The 17,922-nt window shown below is 39.0% G+C and overlaps 1 protein-coding gene across 2 annotated transcripts in view; it reads right to left on the reverse strand.

Annotated features, from left to right (window-relative positions):
• Positions 1-17,922, reverse strand: part of FARSB (phenylalanyl-tRNA synthetase subunit beta) — a 74,168-nt gene that overhangs the window by 40,981 nt on the left and 15,265 nt on the right. For both annotated transcript variants that reach the window (XM_001495406.6, XM_070269336.1), the window contains exons 7-14: positions 16,854-16,962; positions 15,629-15,699; positions 13,877-13,938; positions 12,465-12,516; positions 9,202-9,263; positions 8,714-8,921; positions 8,134-8,214; positions 3,515-3,607 (exon numbers count right to left, since the gene is read on the reverse strand). In XM_001495406.6, the coding sequence (XP_001495456.1) occupies positions 3,515-3,607; positions 8,134-8,214; positions 8,714-8,921; positions 9,202-9,263; positions 12,465-12,516; positions 13,877-13,938; positions 15,629-15,699; positions 16,854-16,962 (738 nt within the window). The remainder of the gene's footprint in view (positions 1-3,514; positions 3,608-8,133; positions 8,215-8,713; positions 8,922-9,201; positions 9,264-12,464; positions 12,517-13,876; positions 13,939-15,628; positions 15,700-16,853; positions 16,963-17,922) is intronic.

Below are 17,922 nucleotides of genomic sequence, written 5' to 3' on the forward strand. Positions count from 1 at the left end.
GGAAGACACTTCTGAAAAATGTGAGGCCTAAATACCCAAGTCATTTTCAATTTTTAATTCCAGGACACTAAAAGAACTGGAAATATTCAAGCTCCCAAACTTACAAAATGATAAATCATAAATTTGATTAAAAGAATAAGTGAAAAACTATAATTTAAATATAATTGCTCCTACCGAGGATTGGTTATTTTATTACCATTTTTTTAAATTATAGTTAGCCTTCAAGATTTAAAATATAGAAATTTTCATATCCTGCTTCATTTCACAAAGTAACTGAAGTAGATTAAAAGAAATACAAATATTTGTAGGTATTTGATGTAGTCTACACAGAAATTGAAATATGACATACATCTGAAATTTATATATTATAAACCAATGTTGCCTCAATAAAAAAAGAGAAAAAAAAGAAACAAATATTTAAATCAATTAAATATGAATTGACCAAATTTTTAAAAACCAGGACAAGGCAAAATGTAAATGCAATTAAAATATCAGGACAATGAGGAAAACAGAATACAAATCTGTAGGCACTAAAAAAAACCATGCAGGGCTGGCCTGGTGGCATAGTGGTTAAGTTCACACACTCCACTTCTGCAGCCCAGGGTTCACCAGTTCAGAGCCCAGGCGTGGACCTACACACCGCTCATCAAGCCATGCTACGGCAGCATCCCACAAACAAAATAGAGGAAGACTGGCACAGATGTTAGCTCAGGGCCAATCTTCCTCACAAAAAAAAAAAAAAGCAGCTGCTATGTGCAGGCTGACAGCGTAGTTTTCAGCTTGTACCAAAACTAACAGGAAAACATATATAGTTATTTCATTCTTACTATTCATAAGAAATACAAATACCAGTCCTAGTTCTTAAAAAAAAAAAAAAAAGGTAAAACTTCTCTGCTTTTGTCTGTGAAATAAATTTCTCATTCTAAGCTACAGGAGATACGTTAGCTTCCAACACATCATGTTACCGGAAGGGTTTCATGAGCAGTGGTATGACATCATCGTTACGAGTCTGGGCTCTGCAGTCAGACTCTAACACCGTTATCTTTTGCCCAGACCACTGCATGAGCTTCTTAAGCTGGCTTCTCTGCTTCCCCTCCCGCCGCCTTATGGTCCATTATTCTCCGCACAGGAAGACACTTTAAGATCTACATCAGATCATGGAGCCCCCTGCTCAAAATCTCCACCAGGTTTCTATCACATTTCGAATCGCACCCATGCCCTACAGGGGGCCCTCTGTGCACCTGGCGCTGGCCCCTGGCAACCTCAGTGCCTGCTGCTCCCCCTGCTTACTGCGCTCCAGTCACACGCCGCAAGCAGGTTTCCATCTCAGGCCCCCACACGTGCTCTTTCCTCAGCCTCAGACACGCTTCCTCCAGACTCGCATGCGGCCGTCTCACTTCCCTCAAGTCTCTGCTCACAGGTCTTCCCCAGAGAGCCCGGCCCTGCCCACCCTAGCTAAAACTGGCAGCTCCTCCTAAGTCCTGCACAAGTAGCAGCCAGTCCCTACCCCGTGTCGAGAAGAAGAGATCATCCCTGTCACATTCACTTTACCCGCAAGCTGCTATTAGCCTTGGACTTGGTGCTTTCTGAAATATCGTTCACTTTCCCAACTGGAGAGAAAGTGCCCAGACTATTCATAGAAACAAAGCTACAATGTTAAAAGAAAGAAGCTTAACTTATTGGAATAAGTAGTCTAAACAAGCTACCTTTGTGAATAATTTTTCTTAGTTTTTTTAATAGATAAGCTTTATCTGCTTATTCAAAATACCTATGGCAACACACACACACACACACACACACACACACAAAATCAAACCTGAATCTAATCAACCTTCTCAATCTAACTACCAATTTATTTGAAATACAGGAGACCAAGGGAATGTATTCAGCAGTATCCTCAATGTGACAACTCTACAAGACAAATGGCCCAGTTCCTTCAACAAACAAGTGAAAGGAAGAGAGAGAGACAGAAACACAGAGATATGGATGGATGGAGGAACAACCTGGAGATTAAGCACATCAATCAACTTTAATGAACGAACCTCATTTGAATCCCAAATCAAACAATTAAAAAAAATTGAGACAACTGGGAAAATATGAACAATGAAAATTCTTCCCAAAGTTAAGAATTATGTAGAAGAAAGAGTGGGCTTCGACAATAAATCGAGTTACAAGTCCATAAACAACTTTACATTTAATTTAACCATAAATACATAATAAACCTAGAACCACATTAATAATAGTAGGACATATGTGTTGGTGAAGCAGGAGTGAAATGTACAATCTACCAAGTCTAGAAGACAGACTTTCATCTCTAATGTATTTACACAGAAATATTGATTCTTAAATGTGCTAAGCCACAGCTATTTATAGTCACATTTACTGTGTTTTTCTTCCCACTTATACAAAATAGATATTTTTATATTTTCAGATAATATCTACTGAATCATCAGATAATTCAGATAAAAATCTAGAAAATATTTTCAGACACTTTACAATAGCAGTAGCTTTCCTAAAACATTTCCTTCCAATCCTAAGATTCCCCTTGATTCTAGAAGACATGATTTTCTCTAAAGCCTGGGTTAAAAAAAGCCAATAGAGAGGGCCGGCCCAGTTGTGTAATGGTTGAGTTTGTGTGCTCCACTTCAGCAGCCCAGGGTTCACAGGTTTGGATCCTGGGGGCAGACCTACACACTGCTCATCAAGCCATGCTGTGGCAGTGACCCACATACAAACTAGAGGAAGACTGGCACAGATGTTAGCTCAGGGACAGTCTTCCTCAGGCAAGAAGAGGAAGTTTGGCAACAGATGTTAGCTCAGGGCCAATCTTACTCTCAAAAACAAAACAAAACAAAAACCATATAGAATTGTATATGCAAGAAAAACAGAACAAGAGCTATTAGTATGAAAGAGATGACATGACTGAAGTCATTAATAAGCAAAGATATTATAACCATGAAATGCTCTTTTTTTATAGTTAAATATCCTAATCTATAATATAAATCATTTAACATTTACTATTAAGGTAATATCATTCTCATTTAAATATGCCTAAACTCTACACAAAACTGCCAATAAACTAGACAATTATAATGAAAGACACAGGCAGCATAGTCAAGAACTGATGTAATGACTAATTTTGAGGTGAATGACTTAACGGATGTACTGGGAACAGGTGTTGATTCATTTGTTATTAATGAGTGGAAAAGAGATGAAATCTGAGAATAGTATTTAAAAAATCAATTATGAAACGGAAACTTCAGATAAGAAAGAATGGGCTAGATAGCAGAAAGCAAGAATCACCTATAAAGTTAAATCAAGAAAAGATTATAAGTTTTAAGGATTTTTGTCAGCAAAGTATGTAAGAACCAACTATAAACTTATCCAAGAAGAGATTTTTTTAAAAAGCTCTAAGATTTTGCCATCTGAGGTATTACTAACTAGAGAGACTTTTCATAATTCATGTACTGCGTCTCAGTTTTTATCCAAACTCTTATCTACTTAAAATTCTTACCTGAAACTCAGCTGTTTTAGGATTACTTATATGGACTGCCTTCGTTGCAGAAATGTCCACACCGAGTTTATCAGCAATATCTTCTTGGGAACACTAAGAAGTACACACAAAATAGATCAGCATGGAGAAGCAATGACTAAAGTTAATATAAAAAGTCAACTTAGGATCTCCTTGCGATGCAGACTCTATATATAAATCAGTAAGTTAATAAGCTAAGAATAAACATATTAATTAATTCAGGCCCACAGCAGATGCCATTTAACATTAATAGCTCTCTTACGACATGTTCTAGCCATGATACAGAGCTACAGTCCATCTTTCACATGGAGATGGTGGTGTGTCTGTACTCGGGCCCTCCCTAAGAGCCTGCCACTGACATCACCAGTGTAAACTCCTACCCTGCCCTACCCACACCTGAACCTTATGCTTTTCCCTACCTTTACCTGAAATACCTCCGCACCCTTCTTGCGGCCCTCCCCCAAGGCTCTCCTTAAATGACATCTCTTTCACCTCTTTCATAAACATATCCCTAGTGACTCCAGTCAGAAATTCTCTCTCGGGGTGGGCCCAGCGGCATAATGGTTAAGTTTGTGTGCTTTGCTTCAGCGGCCCAGGATTCCCTGGATCGGATCCTGAGCGCAGACCTACACACCAGTCATCAAGCCATGCTGAGGCAGCATCCCACACAGAAGAACTAGAAGGACATGCAACTAGGATATACAACTATGTACTGGGGCTTTGGGGAGAAAAGAAAAAAAAAGAAGGAAATTCTCTCTCCCTCCTTGGTGTTCCTATGGCTTTCCATTTTGACTACCGTCGTAATCCCTGCTGAATCCCGACTGACTTGCATAGGACGGTAGGACCGAGAACAGAATTCAAGTGGCCTGAACTCTGCCCAACATTCTTCCTACCACATCATTTAACGCCTGTGCGTATGCCCACCAAAAAGAGAAAGATGCGTGTCACACACAAAAACCACGACAGGCAGAAGCTATGAAAATAAAACTCCCGTCTACAAGACATATCAAGTCTAACAAGAAATGAAACAATAAGATAATGCAAGTAAAGTACCCAGCACAAACTAGGCGCTCAAAAAATATTAACAGTGACAATGACCAATAAATCGTTACTAAGAATAAACAATGATCACGTATACTAATGCTAATTTTGTGCAAGAGTTTAAAACTTAACATGAAAACTGACATCCCATCAGATTACTCAACTGTTTTCCCATGTTAGGTGATACGCTCATTGCACTGTTCTACAAAATGGTCAAGGCCTAGTTGGTCTGTATTTCACTTAGGAAAAAAGCATGCATTTAGATTTGTCTTATGCCAATGCCAGTTCATTTTTTGAGGAAGATTAGCCCTAAGCTAACTACTGCCAATCTCTTTTTTTTTTTTCACTGAGGAAGACTCGCCCTGAGCTAACATCCATGCCCATCTTCCTCTACTTTAAATGTGGGATGCCTACCACAGCATGGCATTTTGCCAAGCAGTGCCATGTCCGCACCCAGGATCCAAACTGGTGAAGCCCATGCCACTGAGAAGTGGAACATGTGCACTTAACCTCTGTGCCACCGGGCTGGCCTCCCAATGCCAGTTCTAACGATTCCTGCCACGCTTTCTTTTTTTTTTTTAAAGATTTTATTTTTCTCCCCAAAGCTCCCTGGTAAATAGTTGTATATTTCGTTGTGGGTCCTTCTAGTTGTGGCATGTGGGATGCTGCCTCAGCGTGGTCTGATGAGCAGTGCCATGTCCACGCCCAGGATTCGAACCAACGAAACACTGGGCTGCCTGCAGTGGAGTGCGCGAACTTAACCACTCGGCCACGGGGCCAGCCCCCCTGCCACGCTTTCTTGAGAAGGATCCTGAAGCCAAATCAAGGCACAGGAGAAAAAAGCTGCTGCTCTGCATGGCTGCAGAGGTGGTCAGTGGAGGCAGGTGTGCTGGGAATAACTATTTTTTCTCCACAGTTGGAGGAGTTTTTGTAACAAGATTCAGATATAATGTGATCAGTTAATTAGGACATGCAATTTACATGATGCAATCTACTCTCAAACAGAACTAGTACTGTCTGTATAAAAGAAAAAGGCTCCACGGACACATGGCAATGCGGCGAGGTATCTGAGTGAGCTTGCACTTCATTATGATGATGGACGATAAGGTACAGAGATGAGCAGCAGTTTAAATCAAGGTATCCTGAAGTGGCAGTAGCTAGTATACAGGAAGGAATGTTTCTAAAGTGGGAATATTTATGTTTATTTTAAAGTATTAGAAAAACTATAACAAGTAAATGAAGCCCCAAATTTTTACAGACATTATTCTTAGAATAAGGCTAACGTAGATATTTAGTTTTAAAAGTGGGCTAATTTAAAAGAAAATATTACAGGGGCTGGCCCCGTGGCTGAGTGGTTAAGTTCGCGCGCTCTGCTGCAGGCGGCCCAGTGTTTCGTTGGTTCGAATCCTGGCGCGGACATGGCACTGCTCGTCAGACCACGCTGAGGCAGCGTCCCACATGCCACAACTAGAGGAACCCACAACGAAGAATACACAACTATGTACCGGGGGGGCTTTGGGGAGAAAAAGGAAAAAATAAAATCTTTAAAAAAAAAAAAAAAAAAAAAAGAAAATATTACAGCTAGTATGCAGACGCAGCAAATATCCTAACGATGAGATGTGAACTACTGATACTTGGGAAGTCAAGGGCTGGGTTTTAGGGAAAGCAGTGCTGTTATTCTTGTGCAAAATGAGATACAAGGCGCAGTGATGCTGAAATTTGCTCATAAAGTACGTAACTTTATAAATAGTATTAATGTTGAGATTCCTACAGGAAAACTATTACTACAAATCTGAAACTCTAGCACGTCATTCCTTTTCCCCACGGTGATAAACAATGTATTAAAGGGACCTAGGACAGCTGACCAGACTGATGGGCAGTTCAGTCGCAGGCCTTGGGTGCAGACAGGCCTGGAGGGGAATCCCTGGCCCACAGCCCAGTGGCTGTGTGGAGTGGGGAAAGTTACCTAAATTAACCGCTGAATAGACAGGAACACATACTTCACAGGGCTGCACTGAGAGATGGATTCACGTATATAAAGCCCCTGACACAGGATAACTCTCCCTGCAGAGCAGTTCTGAGGCAGGAGGCAGAGTACGTGCTCCCCCGAGATGTGTGGGGCTACACAGTCACAAAATCAAAATGCTCTGCTCATCTAAAAGGGCAGGGAAAAACACATGCCAAAGTTTTAACAGCAGTTAGTTCTGGGGAGGAAAATAGGGTTTGAAGTTGGGGGGGAATTCTTATGGTTTACTCTACACGGTTCTGTAAAGTTCCATCCTTTAAAATCTACCCTGTACCACTTAATATAATTTTAAAAAATGAAATACATGTCTCAGTACTACCTTTTGTATTTCATTTTACATGAAATCATTGATGCTCATGATTGTGGATGTGGATGTGCGTGTGGGTATATATATGAATGATATGGTGCTACCAACCTAGCGTACACAGGATGAGACAACAGAGAGCACTGCTCCTCAAGTCAAAAGGCCAGGATTCTGGTGGCAGTTCTCCTGCTATCTGTGTAAACTTTGCTAGGTACTTATCCTCTCTCAGCCTCAGGTACAACTGGTACATTGGTACTCATTGGTACTCAGCAGGTACTCACTGGTACAATGCCTAGTATACAAGAGATGCTCCATCAATGTTGAATATATGATCTCTAAGTCAGAAAAATGAAGGGGTTCAACTAGATCTGTAAGGTCCCTTCCGACGGTGACATCCTATGAATTACAAGTGCTCGATCCAGTGACGTGAGAACGGCTGCATCTGCTTACCGAGTCTCCATGTACTGGCAGTAACTCCCCTACCGCCTTCCGTAAAAACTCTGCAAGACTGAGAATTTTAGGGCGACTTGAATTGGAAGGAGAAAAAGGAGGAGATTTTTTGCTTGTTTTTGTTTGTTTTGTTTTGTGTTTTGCCCTACACGATTAAGCTGCAACTTACTTGAATATTCAAGAACTACACTGCAGGCACCACAGAAATGCTCGGCAAGAGAGAAAAGGGAGCTACAAATCGCATACACATTTTATTCTTTGCAAATGGTCAATCCGGTGGGGGAGGGGGATTTCCTTCTGATTCTGTAATAAAATTCATTTCCTGATTTAGGCCTTTTATGTCAGCTTTTCAACTCAAAGCAAATGTTTGTGAACATGTTCAAAGACAAAGAAATAAGTTTAATGTGGAACAGTCCACAAGCCCTTAACCAGGGCGGCATCTAGTGGGCACAGCCACAACCAAATCAAGACTAAAAATTCTAACATAATAAATTTGGTTTTGAAATCCATTGTGATCTCTCAATCCTTACATGAAAACTATAAAACACATTTTCATCTGTCATTTAAGACACTATTTTTGTCCTTCATATTTCTGTGTGACTGAAAAAAGAAATCTTCAACCTTTCTTCACCAGAAATTGTACAATCTCAAGTAACAAAGTTATTCTTCCAGAACCCGGAAATTTTAGCAGTCTAGATTTTATAAATTCCTGTAAAAAATCAGTAATTCAGAGATTCAAAGTAAATAATCAGCTGAGTAGAAAAAGCAAGTAAGACATACCAGAGCAAAGGTAAGTGCCTCAGTGAATCCAGCGGCTGCCATGTCATGTCTTAGCAGTTCTGTGAGCTTATTAAGAGGAAACTGAAAAAAACAAAAAAATTACTTTATTTCACCTCAATAAAATTTCCTGTTTTTTTAAAAAAAGAGATTTATACAGAACGTCATTAGAAGGAAACCACCCTTCCGTCCTTACTATTAGTGCTAGTACCATTTCCCCACCCCCCCACCCCTACTTCACAACCCCAATACTCCGACACAAATGTACAAACGCCCCCCTTCACCTCCGCCACACAGCTTCTGCCTTCAGGCCCAGGTTGAGAAAATGAATCTCCCAGGTAGATACTCAACAAGGCTCCAAATTCAAAACCTGTCTTTCTTCAAAGAACTAATCATCACAGGTTTTCACTTACTCTAATCAGCTAGACATCTGTTTTGTATCCTCTCCATAGCAAATGCCTCTCATAGCAGAGCATGTCCAAATACTGCTTAATTCCTATGTTCTGTTTTTCTCGAAGCCTTCCTGGCATTCAGTAATCAGTTTCTAACAATAAGGAGTGTTTATTTAAGGGTGCAGTCTTACTTGATTAGCTATGGTGTATGTTTTCGGGAGAGTCATCTGAATGTTGTTATATCCATAAGCAATAGCTGCATCTTCTACAATATCACACGCATGGATAATGTCAGCTCTGGTCGGAGGGATTTCAATCTCAATCTGATTCCCATCGCCTATGACTTCTGACTTTAAACACATCCTGGTCAGAAGCTTGGCAAGATTTTCTGGAGTTTCTCTGAAATAGGAATGTACAAACCATAAACTTCACTGGATTATTTAAAACATGTTTTCATTTTATTTTAGAGTATGCTACTACCTGAAATAGTAATGTTTCTTTTTGAATTCTATTAGACACCAGACATCCTAACTGAAGTTCTGTCATCAATTCTCTTAGTCTGAGGGGTATCAAAACCCTCCCCAAGCATTCTCTTAGGAAAAGTTAAATAGTCTTGTGTGCACTTCATTCTTGAATTCTCTCCAACAGTAAATAAATAAGAGAAGTTTTCAGAGCATACCTGATTCCAACTTTTTTGTTAATTAGGTCAGCCCTCACCATCTCCTTTCGGTAAGCCAGTTCCTTCAAGAAAGAGAGTTTGAGCAGCTTAAATCATCCCCCATCACATACAGTGTTACCTCTTTCTAACTCAATTCATTGTTGTTGCAGTTTCATTACCGTACCAAGAAACTGTCATCAGAGCCAGACAGTGAAAATAAACTTGGTGTTTCAAAACATTATTATGGAGGAATAAATTTGCTATATTATATTCATATATGAACATTCTACTTTCTAGACAAACGGAATTGCTTGGAAATAATATAAAATGCCAAACCTTTTTCTCTTTTCGATGGTCAGTCACCATTCTCTTTAGTCCAACACTGGTGTGTTACATCATTTCTAAAATGCTTATAAACCCTGAAGACTTTCAGTCTCACCTCAGGCAAGCAGGTGTTTATGACCAAGGAAGAATAAGTCAAGTGTCACAATATACTAGCCACCATGCTAAGTCTAGGAGTGTTATGACGACATTCCTTTCTTATCATTTTTCCAGTTGGGGAAATGCAACCACACCCCAAGTCCTAGCTATCTGTCTGCTCCTAGAGACAGTAGTGCTGGGAGCATCTCATGAATTGGTATTCACTCCTTCTCAAACGGTACATAACTCTACAATGTTAGGCAGGAAGACACACACACATAAAATCCAGGCTTTTCAGTACCTTTGGGAAGATATCTATGAGTATTTCTTATCACCAAATTACTCTCAAAAGTATAACCGGCACTAGCATAAAGGCCATAAACCTGTTTGGACTCAAGTAAGGACAAGGGGCCAGAGCCGTGCTATGCAAAAGGCAGTTCTCAGAGCAGAAGCATCGTCAGCACCTGAGTGCTTGTTAGAAATGCAGACTCTCAGGCCTTTAGAGCCAGTGGCAGCTACACGAGACTTGCTGAATCTGAATGTCATCAAGATCCCCAGGTGATGCGAATGCACATTAGAGTTTGAGAAGCACTGGACTACATCCTAATGCTTGCAAAAGTAATGACAAACCTCTAGTGAACAGCTGATATGAGCTAAACAGTACAAGACACATTTTTAAAAGAATCTTAACTTAACCCTCACAACACCTGCTATTAAGATTCTCATTTTACAGACAAGAATCTGAGTTTTAGATTAATAACTAGTCCCAGATCACAATGGTAAGCTGCTGAGCTCTGGTGTTACTGTATTCCCATTGCTGACAAACCCCTTGTCAGATAATAAGCAATTGGTATACAGTTAATGAATAAATGCCTGCATGTGTGAAGTAACAAATGAACTAATGAATTAATGAATTAATAAACAAGTTCAAGCAGCCTAATTCCAAAGCTCACACAATTAACCATCAGGCTCTCTGACCACCTGCCACTTATTATCTCCTCTGGTTCCCTTACTCCAATCTCTATTCTTTTATATGAAATAACAGAAGACTAGGAAAGAACTTTCAGTGTTTGAAAAAATATGCCATTTCACGTGAGGAAGAATCAACTTTCCCCAGAGGCAAAGGATCCTTCTCTTCTGGGAGGATATCTGAGAAGAGCTGTTCTAATCTAACCTTGGAAGAAAATAAATGAACAAATGATGAAACGCCAATGTAATACTCCTTTTCAGAAGGCCCACTGTTTCAAATTTACGAAAGCTCTTAATAATACAAAAGTAAATGATTTCAAGGAATTATCTACATGAGGGGAAAAGTCAAGCAAATTTTAAGATATGTTTCTTTTTCTCCCCAAATGTACATATTTCACTTTTATTAAGACCTGAGAATTCTTCCTATTAGAAAGAAAAAAGTTTCCTCCAATCAGACATTATTTTAAAACAGACTAAAAAGCTATCTCTGGCTAATCCCAACTATTATTGTGGTAAATTGTATAAATGGCCTTAAATTCTTCCTCTCTGCATCCATGGTCTTGGAATGCACTGCAGGTCCTCCTGTCAGGAAATAGAGTCTATTTCTCCCCCCAAAATGACCGGCTTTGGCCAAGAAGACACGCGTAAAAGTACTTGAACACCGGACGTGCTCTCTTGCTGCTGGGAATCCTGCAACCACCAGGTAAAGAAGCCCAAGCTGGCCTGTTGGATGATGAGAGACACTGAACCCCACAGCCAGGCAGACATGTAAGTGAGGCCATCCCAGGTCATCCAGCTTCTGGCCACCAACCAGCTGACTATATATGAGGAAGCCCAGCAGAGATTAGCCAAGCCAGCCCAGATGGGAAGAATTACCCAGGTGACCAATAGAATCATGAGACAAACAAATGGTTGTTTTAAGTCACTAAGTCTTGGAGCAGTTTGTTACATAACAAATGCTAACTGATAATAGCCACTAAAATCAATTAAAAAAAACTGACAGTGCCCATAATTTCAGCCATGCTTTATATAGTTATACATTTATTTTGAATTATAAGTAATACTCTGGAATAAAATATGATCCTAAATGCTAATGTTTTTAAGGAGGGGAAGGTTTTGATCCTGGCAGGTTTTAACTACTTTAAAAGCTATTTAAATAGAAACTATTCCAGGCTCTGATTCACTTCATAAACGACAAAGAAATTGTGAAAAATCCAAAGAAAAAGAGCTCAACAAAGATCTGAATCAGAACCACAGCTAAATGACTGGGGATACTGTCATGTGTTCAAAGGGCCATCTTTATAGCTATAAAAGCCATGTGGGGGGAAAAAGCCCAGTCAATTAAAAATAATGCTGGTTTAGATTTTTGCCAAGATCCTATGTCTTCATGATCATTGTGCTTATTACTAAATTAGTCCTGTTAATACATTTGGAGTTATTTATTAGTTACAGTGATGACCTTTAGCAACTGTTAATTCAAATGTGAACAGACTAATTAGGTCTGGAGGGCTGAGTAATCTTAAAAGGGGTAAGACTATAAATTACCCAGCTAACTAGTTACTAAGAATAAATCACAGGAATTATGGCCATATAATGCTGTGGTATAATGTAGTGTGTTGGGAGCTGAAGTCGGACTGTCTGGGCTTAAATTCCAGTGCCACCACTTAATAGTAACAGGTAATTTATTCAACATCTCAAGGTCTCCGTGTCTTCCTCTGATGATAACAGCAACCACACTCACAGTGTCAGTGTAAGGATTAAATCCATGTAATGCACAGAGTATAGTGCCTGGCATGTGCATAGCTGGATGGATGGATGGTGAGACGACAAGCACTCTATAGCCATCATCATTACTGTCGTCATCATCATCTTAAAGTCACTTCTTAAATACTTACTGGAAAGGTATATGATTTCCCATTAGGAAAAACTACCTCAGCTGCTTCAACCCTGGAAAAAAAAAAAAAAAGCCAGCAATAAATACTTAAGAAAAAAAAAAGGCCATAAATTTCAGAAATGTGTGAGGTTAACAAATATTTCTCTTGGTCTACAACTGTAGCCTCAACACATTCAATCTATTCCCATTCCAACACGGCTGCTTGGACTAACCCTCCTCTACAGAACACTACTCCATTATTCCATTTCCTACGGCCCCTCATCTCCTCAGGCAGCGCCCACTTGATGAGCTTACTTCTCAGTACTAGAAAGCATGCATCCGCTGTGGACTCCTTGCCAATATTGATACACGCATTCCAGGCTTTACCAGGGTGGTGTGTTACACAATGAAAGCTGATTGTCACAACCAATAAATGCAAATCAATTTAAAAAAAAAAGGGGGCTGGCCCCGTGGCCAAGTGGTTAAATTCATGCTCCAATGCAGGCGGCCCAGTGTTTCCTTGGTTCGAATCCTGGGTGCGGACGTGGCACTGCTCATCAAACCACACTGAGGCGGCGTCCCACATGCCACAACTAGAAAGACCCACAACAAAGAATATACAACTATGTACTGGGGGACTTTGAGGAGAAAAAGGAAAAAAATTAAAAAGAAAAAAAAAAAAAGACTCATACTATCCATACAATTTCAGTCATGCTTTCTACAGTTATACATTTATTTTGAATTATAATTAATACTCTAAAATAAACAATAATGCTGGTACTACACACTAAAGGTCATATGGTTTAAGTAATTTTTTTTAATTAAAAAGTAAGCTTTGGGGGCCGGCCCCATGGCCTAGTGTTTAAGTTGAGTGCACTCTACTTCAGCAGCCCACATTCAGTTCCCAGGTGTGGACCTACAGCACTTGTTAGCTGCCATGCTGCAGCAGCCTTTACAAAATAGAGGAAGACTGGCACAGATGTTAGATCACGCCAAATCTTCCTCAGGAAAAAAAAAAGCTTTGGAAAAAATACAGTAGTTCTTTGATATATATGGGCTATACGCTTTACTCTTACATACGCTTCTCTACCTTTGTTGAGCTGTTTAGCTGTTCCTTTTACTGTCCCTCCATGTTTACGTTTTCAAATCCAATGATTCTTAAACACAGCTTAAATTTCATTCCCTCCATGAGGCCTGCCTAGATTGCCTCAGTCAGCAGTAATTTGCCCTTACAAACAGCCAGAACATCACCAAAACTTTTTAAACTAGGTATCACTTTTTATTTTATACATTATTTACGCATATGTCTTAGCTCCCCAAAAAGATATATTCGAGTTACAGGAACCACATTTTTCATCTTTATGTTTAGCACAACGCCATAGTGCTCTGCCTTGAGAAAAACAGGCCATCAACAAAGGTGCCCAATCAACTTACGTAAATTGATTCTCACAATATTCACTGAACATGGTGACAATAATATCAAGAACTATTTTTGCCTGCAAAGGAAGAAAACCAAATATTATGGTAAACTATAAATATATTCTCTCTTCACTCAAATGGAAATGAATTAATATTTAATATAATTTAGTCCCCAAACATATAAAAATACATTCTAAAAAAGGAAGTGGAATAAAAACTTATGACTAAAGTAGGCCTGTCCTTATCTTCAGGTGTTCTGCATTGACGCGGTTCTCTGAGAGTTACAACCAGGACTGAGACGAATCATTTACTTCCCTGATCCCTCCCGTGGGTTCACCAGGTTTCGAGAGAGACAAGCAGCTGACTACAGGAGTAAACTGGTCAATCTCCTAAGTCTCAGCAGCCAGACGCCCGCCTCCTGGCTCAACCACTCGCCAGCTGTCTGACTCTGGGCAGTTACTGACCGTCTTTCTACCTTAGTTTCCTCACCTGTCAGATGGAAACAATGAAAAGTTCCTACCTCATTTGGTTACTATGAGGATTAAATATGTGTGTGTGTGTATATAGTATACAGTATACATAACGCAAAGAGTAATGTCTGGCACATAGGGAGACCCACAAAGATTTGTCAAATTATTTTAATTAAAAAAAAATATGCTTAGGAAAAAATACAGTAAGTTATTTGTATATATGCTTTGCTTTTATATATACTTCACTCTTTGTATATAAGCTTCAGGAAAGATATTCAAGGTCTGTTAACGTACAAATTTAAAAAAATGTTTTAAATAGTAAAAGCTATATTATTTTACTCTGACACTGTTTCTGAAGGCAAATACAGTACATAAAAGTTGTAAATGAAATGCCTTACAACGGTCTCCAATCCTGTAAGATGCAGTGAACGCCAGTTATCTGCCCTGCTTCTATACTCTAGCCTCCTCCTCCATTCAAGTTTACCTTTTTTAATTTGCTTAACTGCCACCTCACTCTACGCCTTACTCAACAGGCGTGAAGAAATTGCATGCCATAGAGAAAAGCTTTCATGGCAATCCGATCTAATATATACAGTGACTAAACGTGCGCAAACTACCATTCTACATATTCTAGATATCATTGTGTGCATAAACCCTTTATCAATTTGCTAAATAAAACTCCTCTATAGCCAGTTCATCTTAAAAAAATTTTTACCAAGTACACAAAGGTACTTTACACAGCATTTAAATTAAGCCAACTAAGATAAACAATTTATACAGACCTCATTACAATACTTATCCCATCCTGTTTTAAAGTTATGCATATGGCTAATTCTCCCATTAGACTACAAGTTCCCTGAAGTCAAGAAAAAGTAACTCATTATTAAATTCATGGCACTAGAAAGGCAGCAAGTGCTCATTAAACGTTTGTCAATTGAATGAAAGCACCATAACCAAAGTACAGAATATCTATCTTTCTTTGGTGAGGAAGATTAGCCCTGAGCTAACATCTGTGCCAGTCTTCCTCTATTTTGTATGTGGGATGCCTCCACAGCATGGCTGACGAGTGGACTAGGTCCACGCCAGGGATCCAGACCCAGCCACCGAAGCAGAGCATGCGGAACTTGAACCACTCAGCCATGGGACTGGCCCCAAAATAGCTATATCTTTATAAATTTCTAAAATTTGTTCCCACCTACGAAATAAACATATTTTAAAGTTTATTTATTTAGTCTTGGCTCAGAAGTAAAATCTATCCTGTGTGATAGTACAAAAAGAGAACAAAAGTTCTATTTACCTTAGTAAAGTCAGTTCCCGTGCATTCAATAAATACATTTCTAGTATTTAGTGTTATTTTGGAATGATTTCCTGCAACGAACACACAATAACAACAAAATAATCAGTTTCAGAAATAGAGGTGCACTAAAAAGCTCAACAAAACACACTACATTTTAATTTAGAATCCAATATAAACTGACACCTCAGAGGTAAGGATATAGATGACTTTTATTTTAAGCCCCCATTGCAAGCAGGGGAATAAAGATAAAATAACAAGTCTTTACTGAGTGCATTCACTGTGTCAGGTGCTATGTCAAGCACTTAAGAGAGGTTGTCTCAGCTCATCTCCACCACAACCCTGTGATGGAGTGGCAGGCAAGACAACAAAGATTCAGAGATTAAGCTCACTGACCATGATCAGGAGCTATTAAGCAGCAAGGCTAAGATTCAGGTCTGGGTCTGGCTAACTCTGAAGTCCAGGTTCTTACCCACTGTAACTACAGTCATGCATCGCTTAACGATAGGGATGCACTGAGGAATGCATTGTTAGGCAATTTTGTTGTTGTGCAAACATCATAGAGCGTACTTACACAAACCTACATAGTATAGCCTACTACACACCTAGGCTACATGGTACTGATCTTATGAGAGCATCATGGTATATGTGGTCCATCATTAAACACAATGTCATTATGTGGCACATAACTCTACTGGAGTCCAAGATCTCCAGGAGGAAAAGACTCTCCTTCCCATTGTGAATCAACTAAACCCCCTTCTTGCCTCGAGAAAGGCAAACTATCTGTGGCTTTGACGTCATTAAATTTTGTAAATACTTTCAAGTTGAATCATCAAAAAAGCCTTCAGAAAGGAGTTAACAGTAAAATTCCGCTTAAAAGTTTTAATTTAACTATAAAACACCAGGCAAGACAGAATTTGACTAAGTTTAATCAAGTGAATTACCTGCTAAAACCAAAATATCAATACCTTTTGGAGGAATATAACAGAATCCAGAGACTGGTACTAGGAAATATTTATGAACTTATAAATATTTATATGTTATAAAAAATCAATAAAATTGAATACATGAATTGAAAAGAACTATTAGCATAAAATCTAAAAAAGACCTGAGATTCTCAGATGAAGAGTTATTTGATTTGATTCAGTCAAGTCTATTGAGAATTCTACAGAAACGCCAAAGAATAGGAGAAAACAGCAAAAATCTAGATGCTTAAGAAATAACTCACCATTGATGATGGGAGGCATTGAAAGGACGACACCATTGCTATCGTAGATAACTGGGTACAAGGGTTTATTTTCAATGATATGTAAATAATGTTTAAGGTGGTTGTCAGTCTGAAAAACAATTAAGTCAAATAAAATTAGTTTTTTATTTCTATCATGGTAATTGGTTTATATATCTACCTAGTATATAATATGAGAAGAGTCAGAAAAACAATAAAACGGCCCTTTGCAGTTTTACACAAAGTTCTAAATCTGTAAGATTTTCTAATATAAATTACTATCTCAGGCCAGCCCCAGTGGTCTAGTGGTTGAGTTCAGCATGCTCTGCTTCAAGGCCCGGATTTGGTTCCTGGGCGCGGACGTACACCACTCTGTTATGGGCCATGCTGTGCTGGTGGCCCACATACTAAAAATAGAGGAAGGTTGGCATGGATGTTAGCTCAGGAAAAAAAAAAAAAATTAATATCTCAACATCCTTATACAGCCTCATCTCCTACTGGGAGTCATTTTTCAAGAATGAAAATAGATTTGCACTGGTAACCCTGAATAATCACAAACAAAACAAAAACCATCACAAAACTATTTATATAAATAGGAAAAAAATCACTGGTAAATCAAGCCAAGGATAAGAGCTGCTTTTTCTGAATGATAATACTTCTATTTGTTAAGTGCAATTTAAAGTGACTAGTGAATTCATTTTCACTGATGAAATCTAAACTGCTAATAGTGGGAGGTAGACACTTTGTAATACAGTTTCCCACCAAAAAACTAGCTAAGTCTTACTGTTCCTTATACTTGAATGAGTTTTAATTACGCCCAAATAAGAATATTACAATTTGACATGGTCTACTTCAGTGGTTCGCCATGCTAGCTATACATTAAAACCATCCAAGAGGTTAAAAAAGTAATAAACAAAACAAAACTCCACCCAGGCCGCACTCTAGATCAAATGAATCAGTAGCTCCTGGTTGGAGCCCAGACACTGACTGCTATTTTTTTCAAAAGAACTCATTACATTTCCCTAATTCTAAGACTTGACTTTGAAGGAATGCCATGATTTATGCAGAGCCA

This window comes from Equus caballus, chromosome 6, assembly GCF_041296265.1.
Source record: "Equus caballus isolate H_3958 breed thoroughbred chromosome 6, TB-T2T, whole genome shotgun sequence".
In the NCBI taxonomy this organism is placed as follows: Eukaryota; Metazoa; Chordata; class Mammalia; order Perissodactyla; family Equidae; genus Equus; species Equus caballus.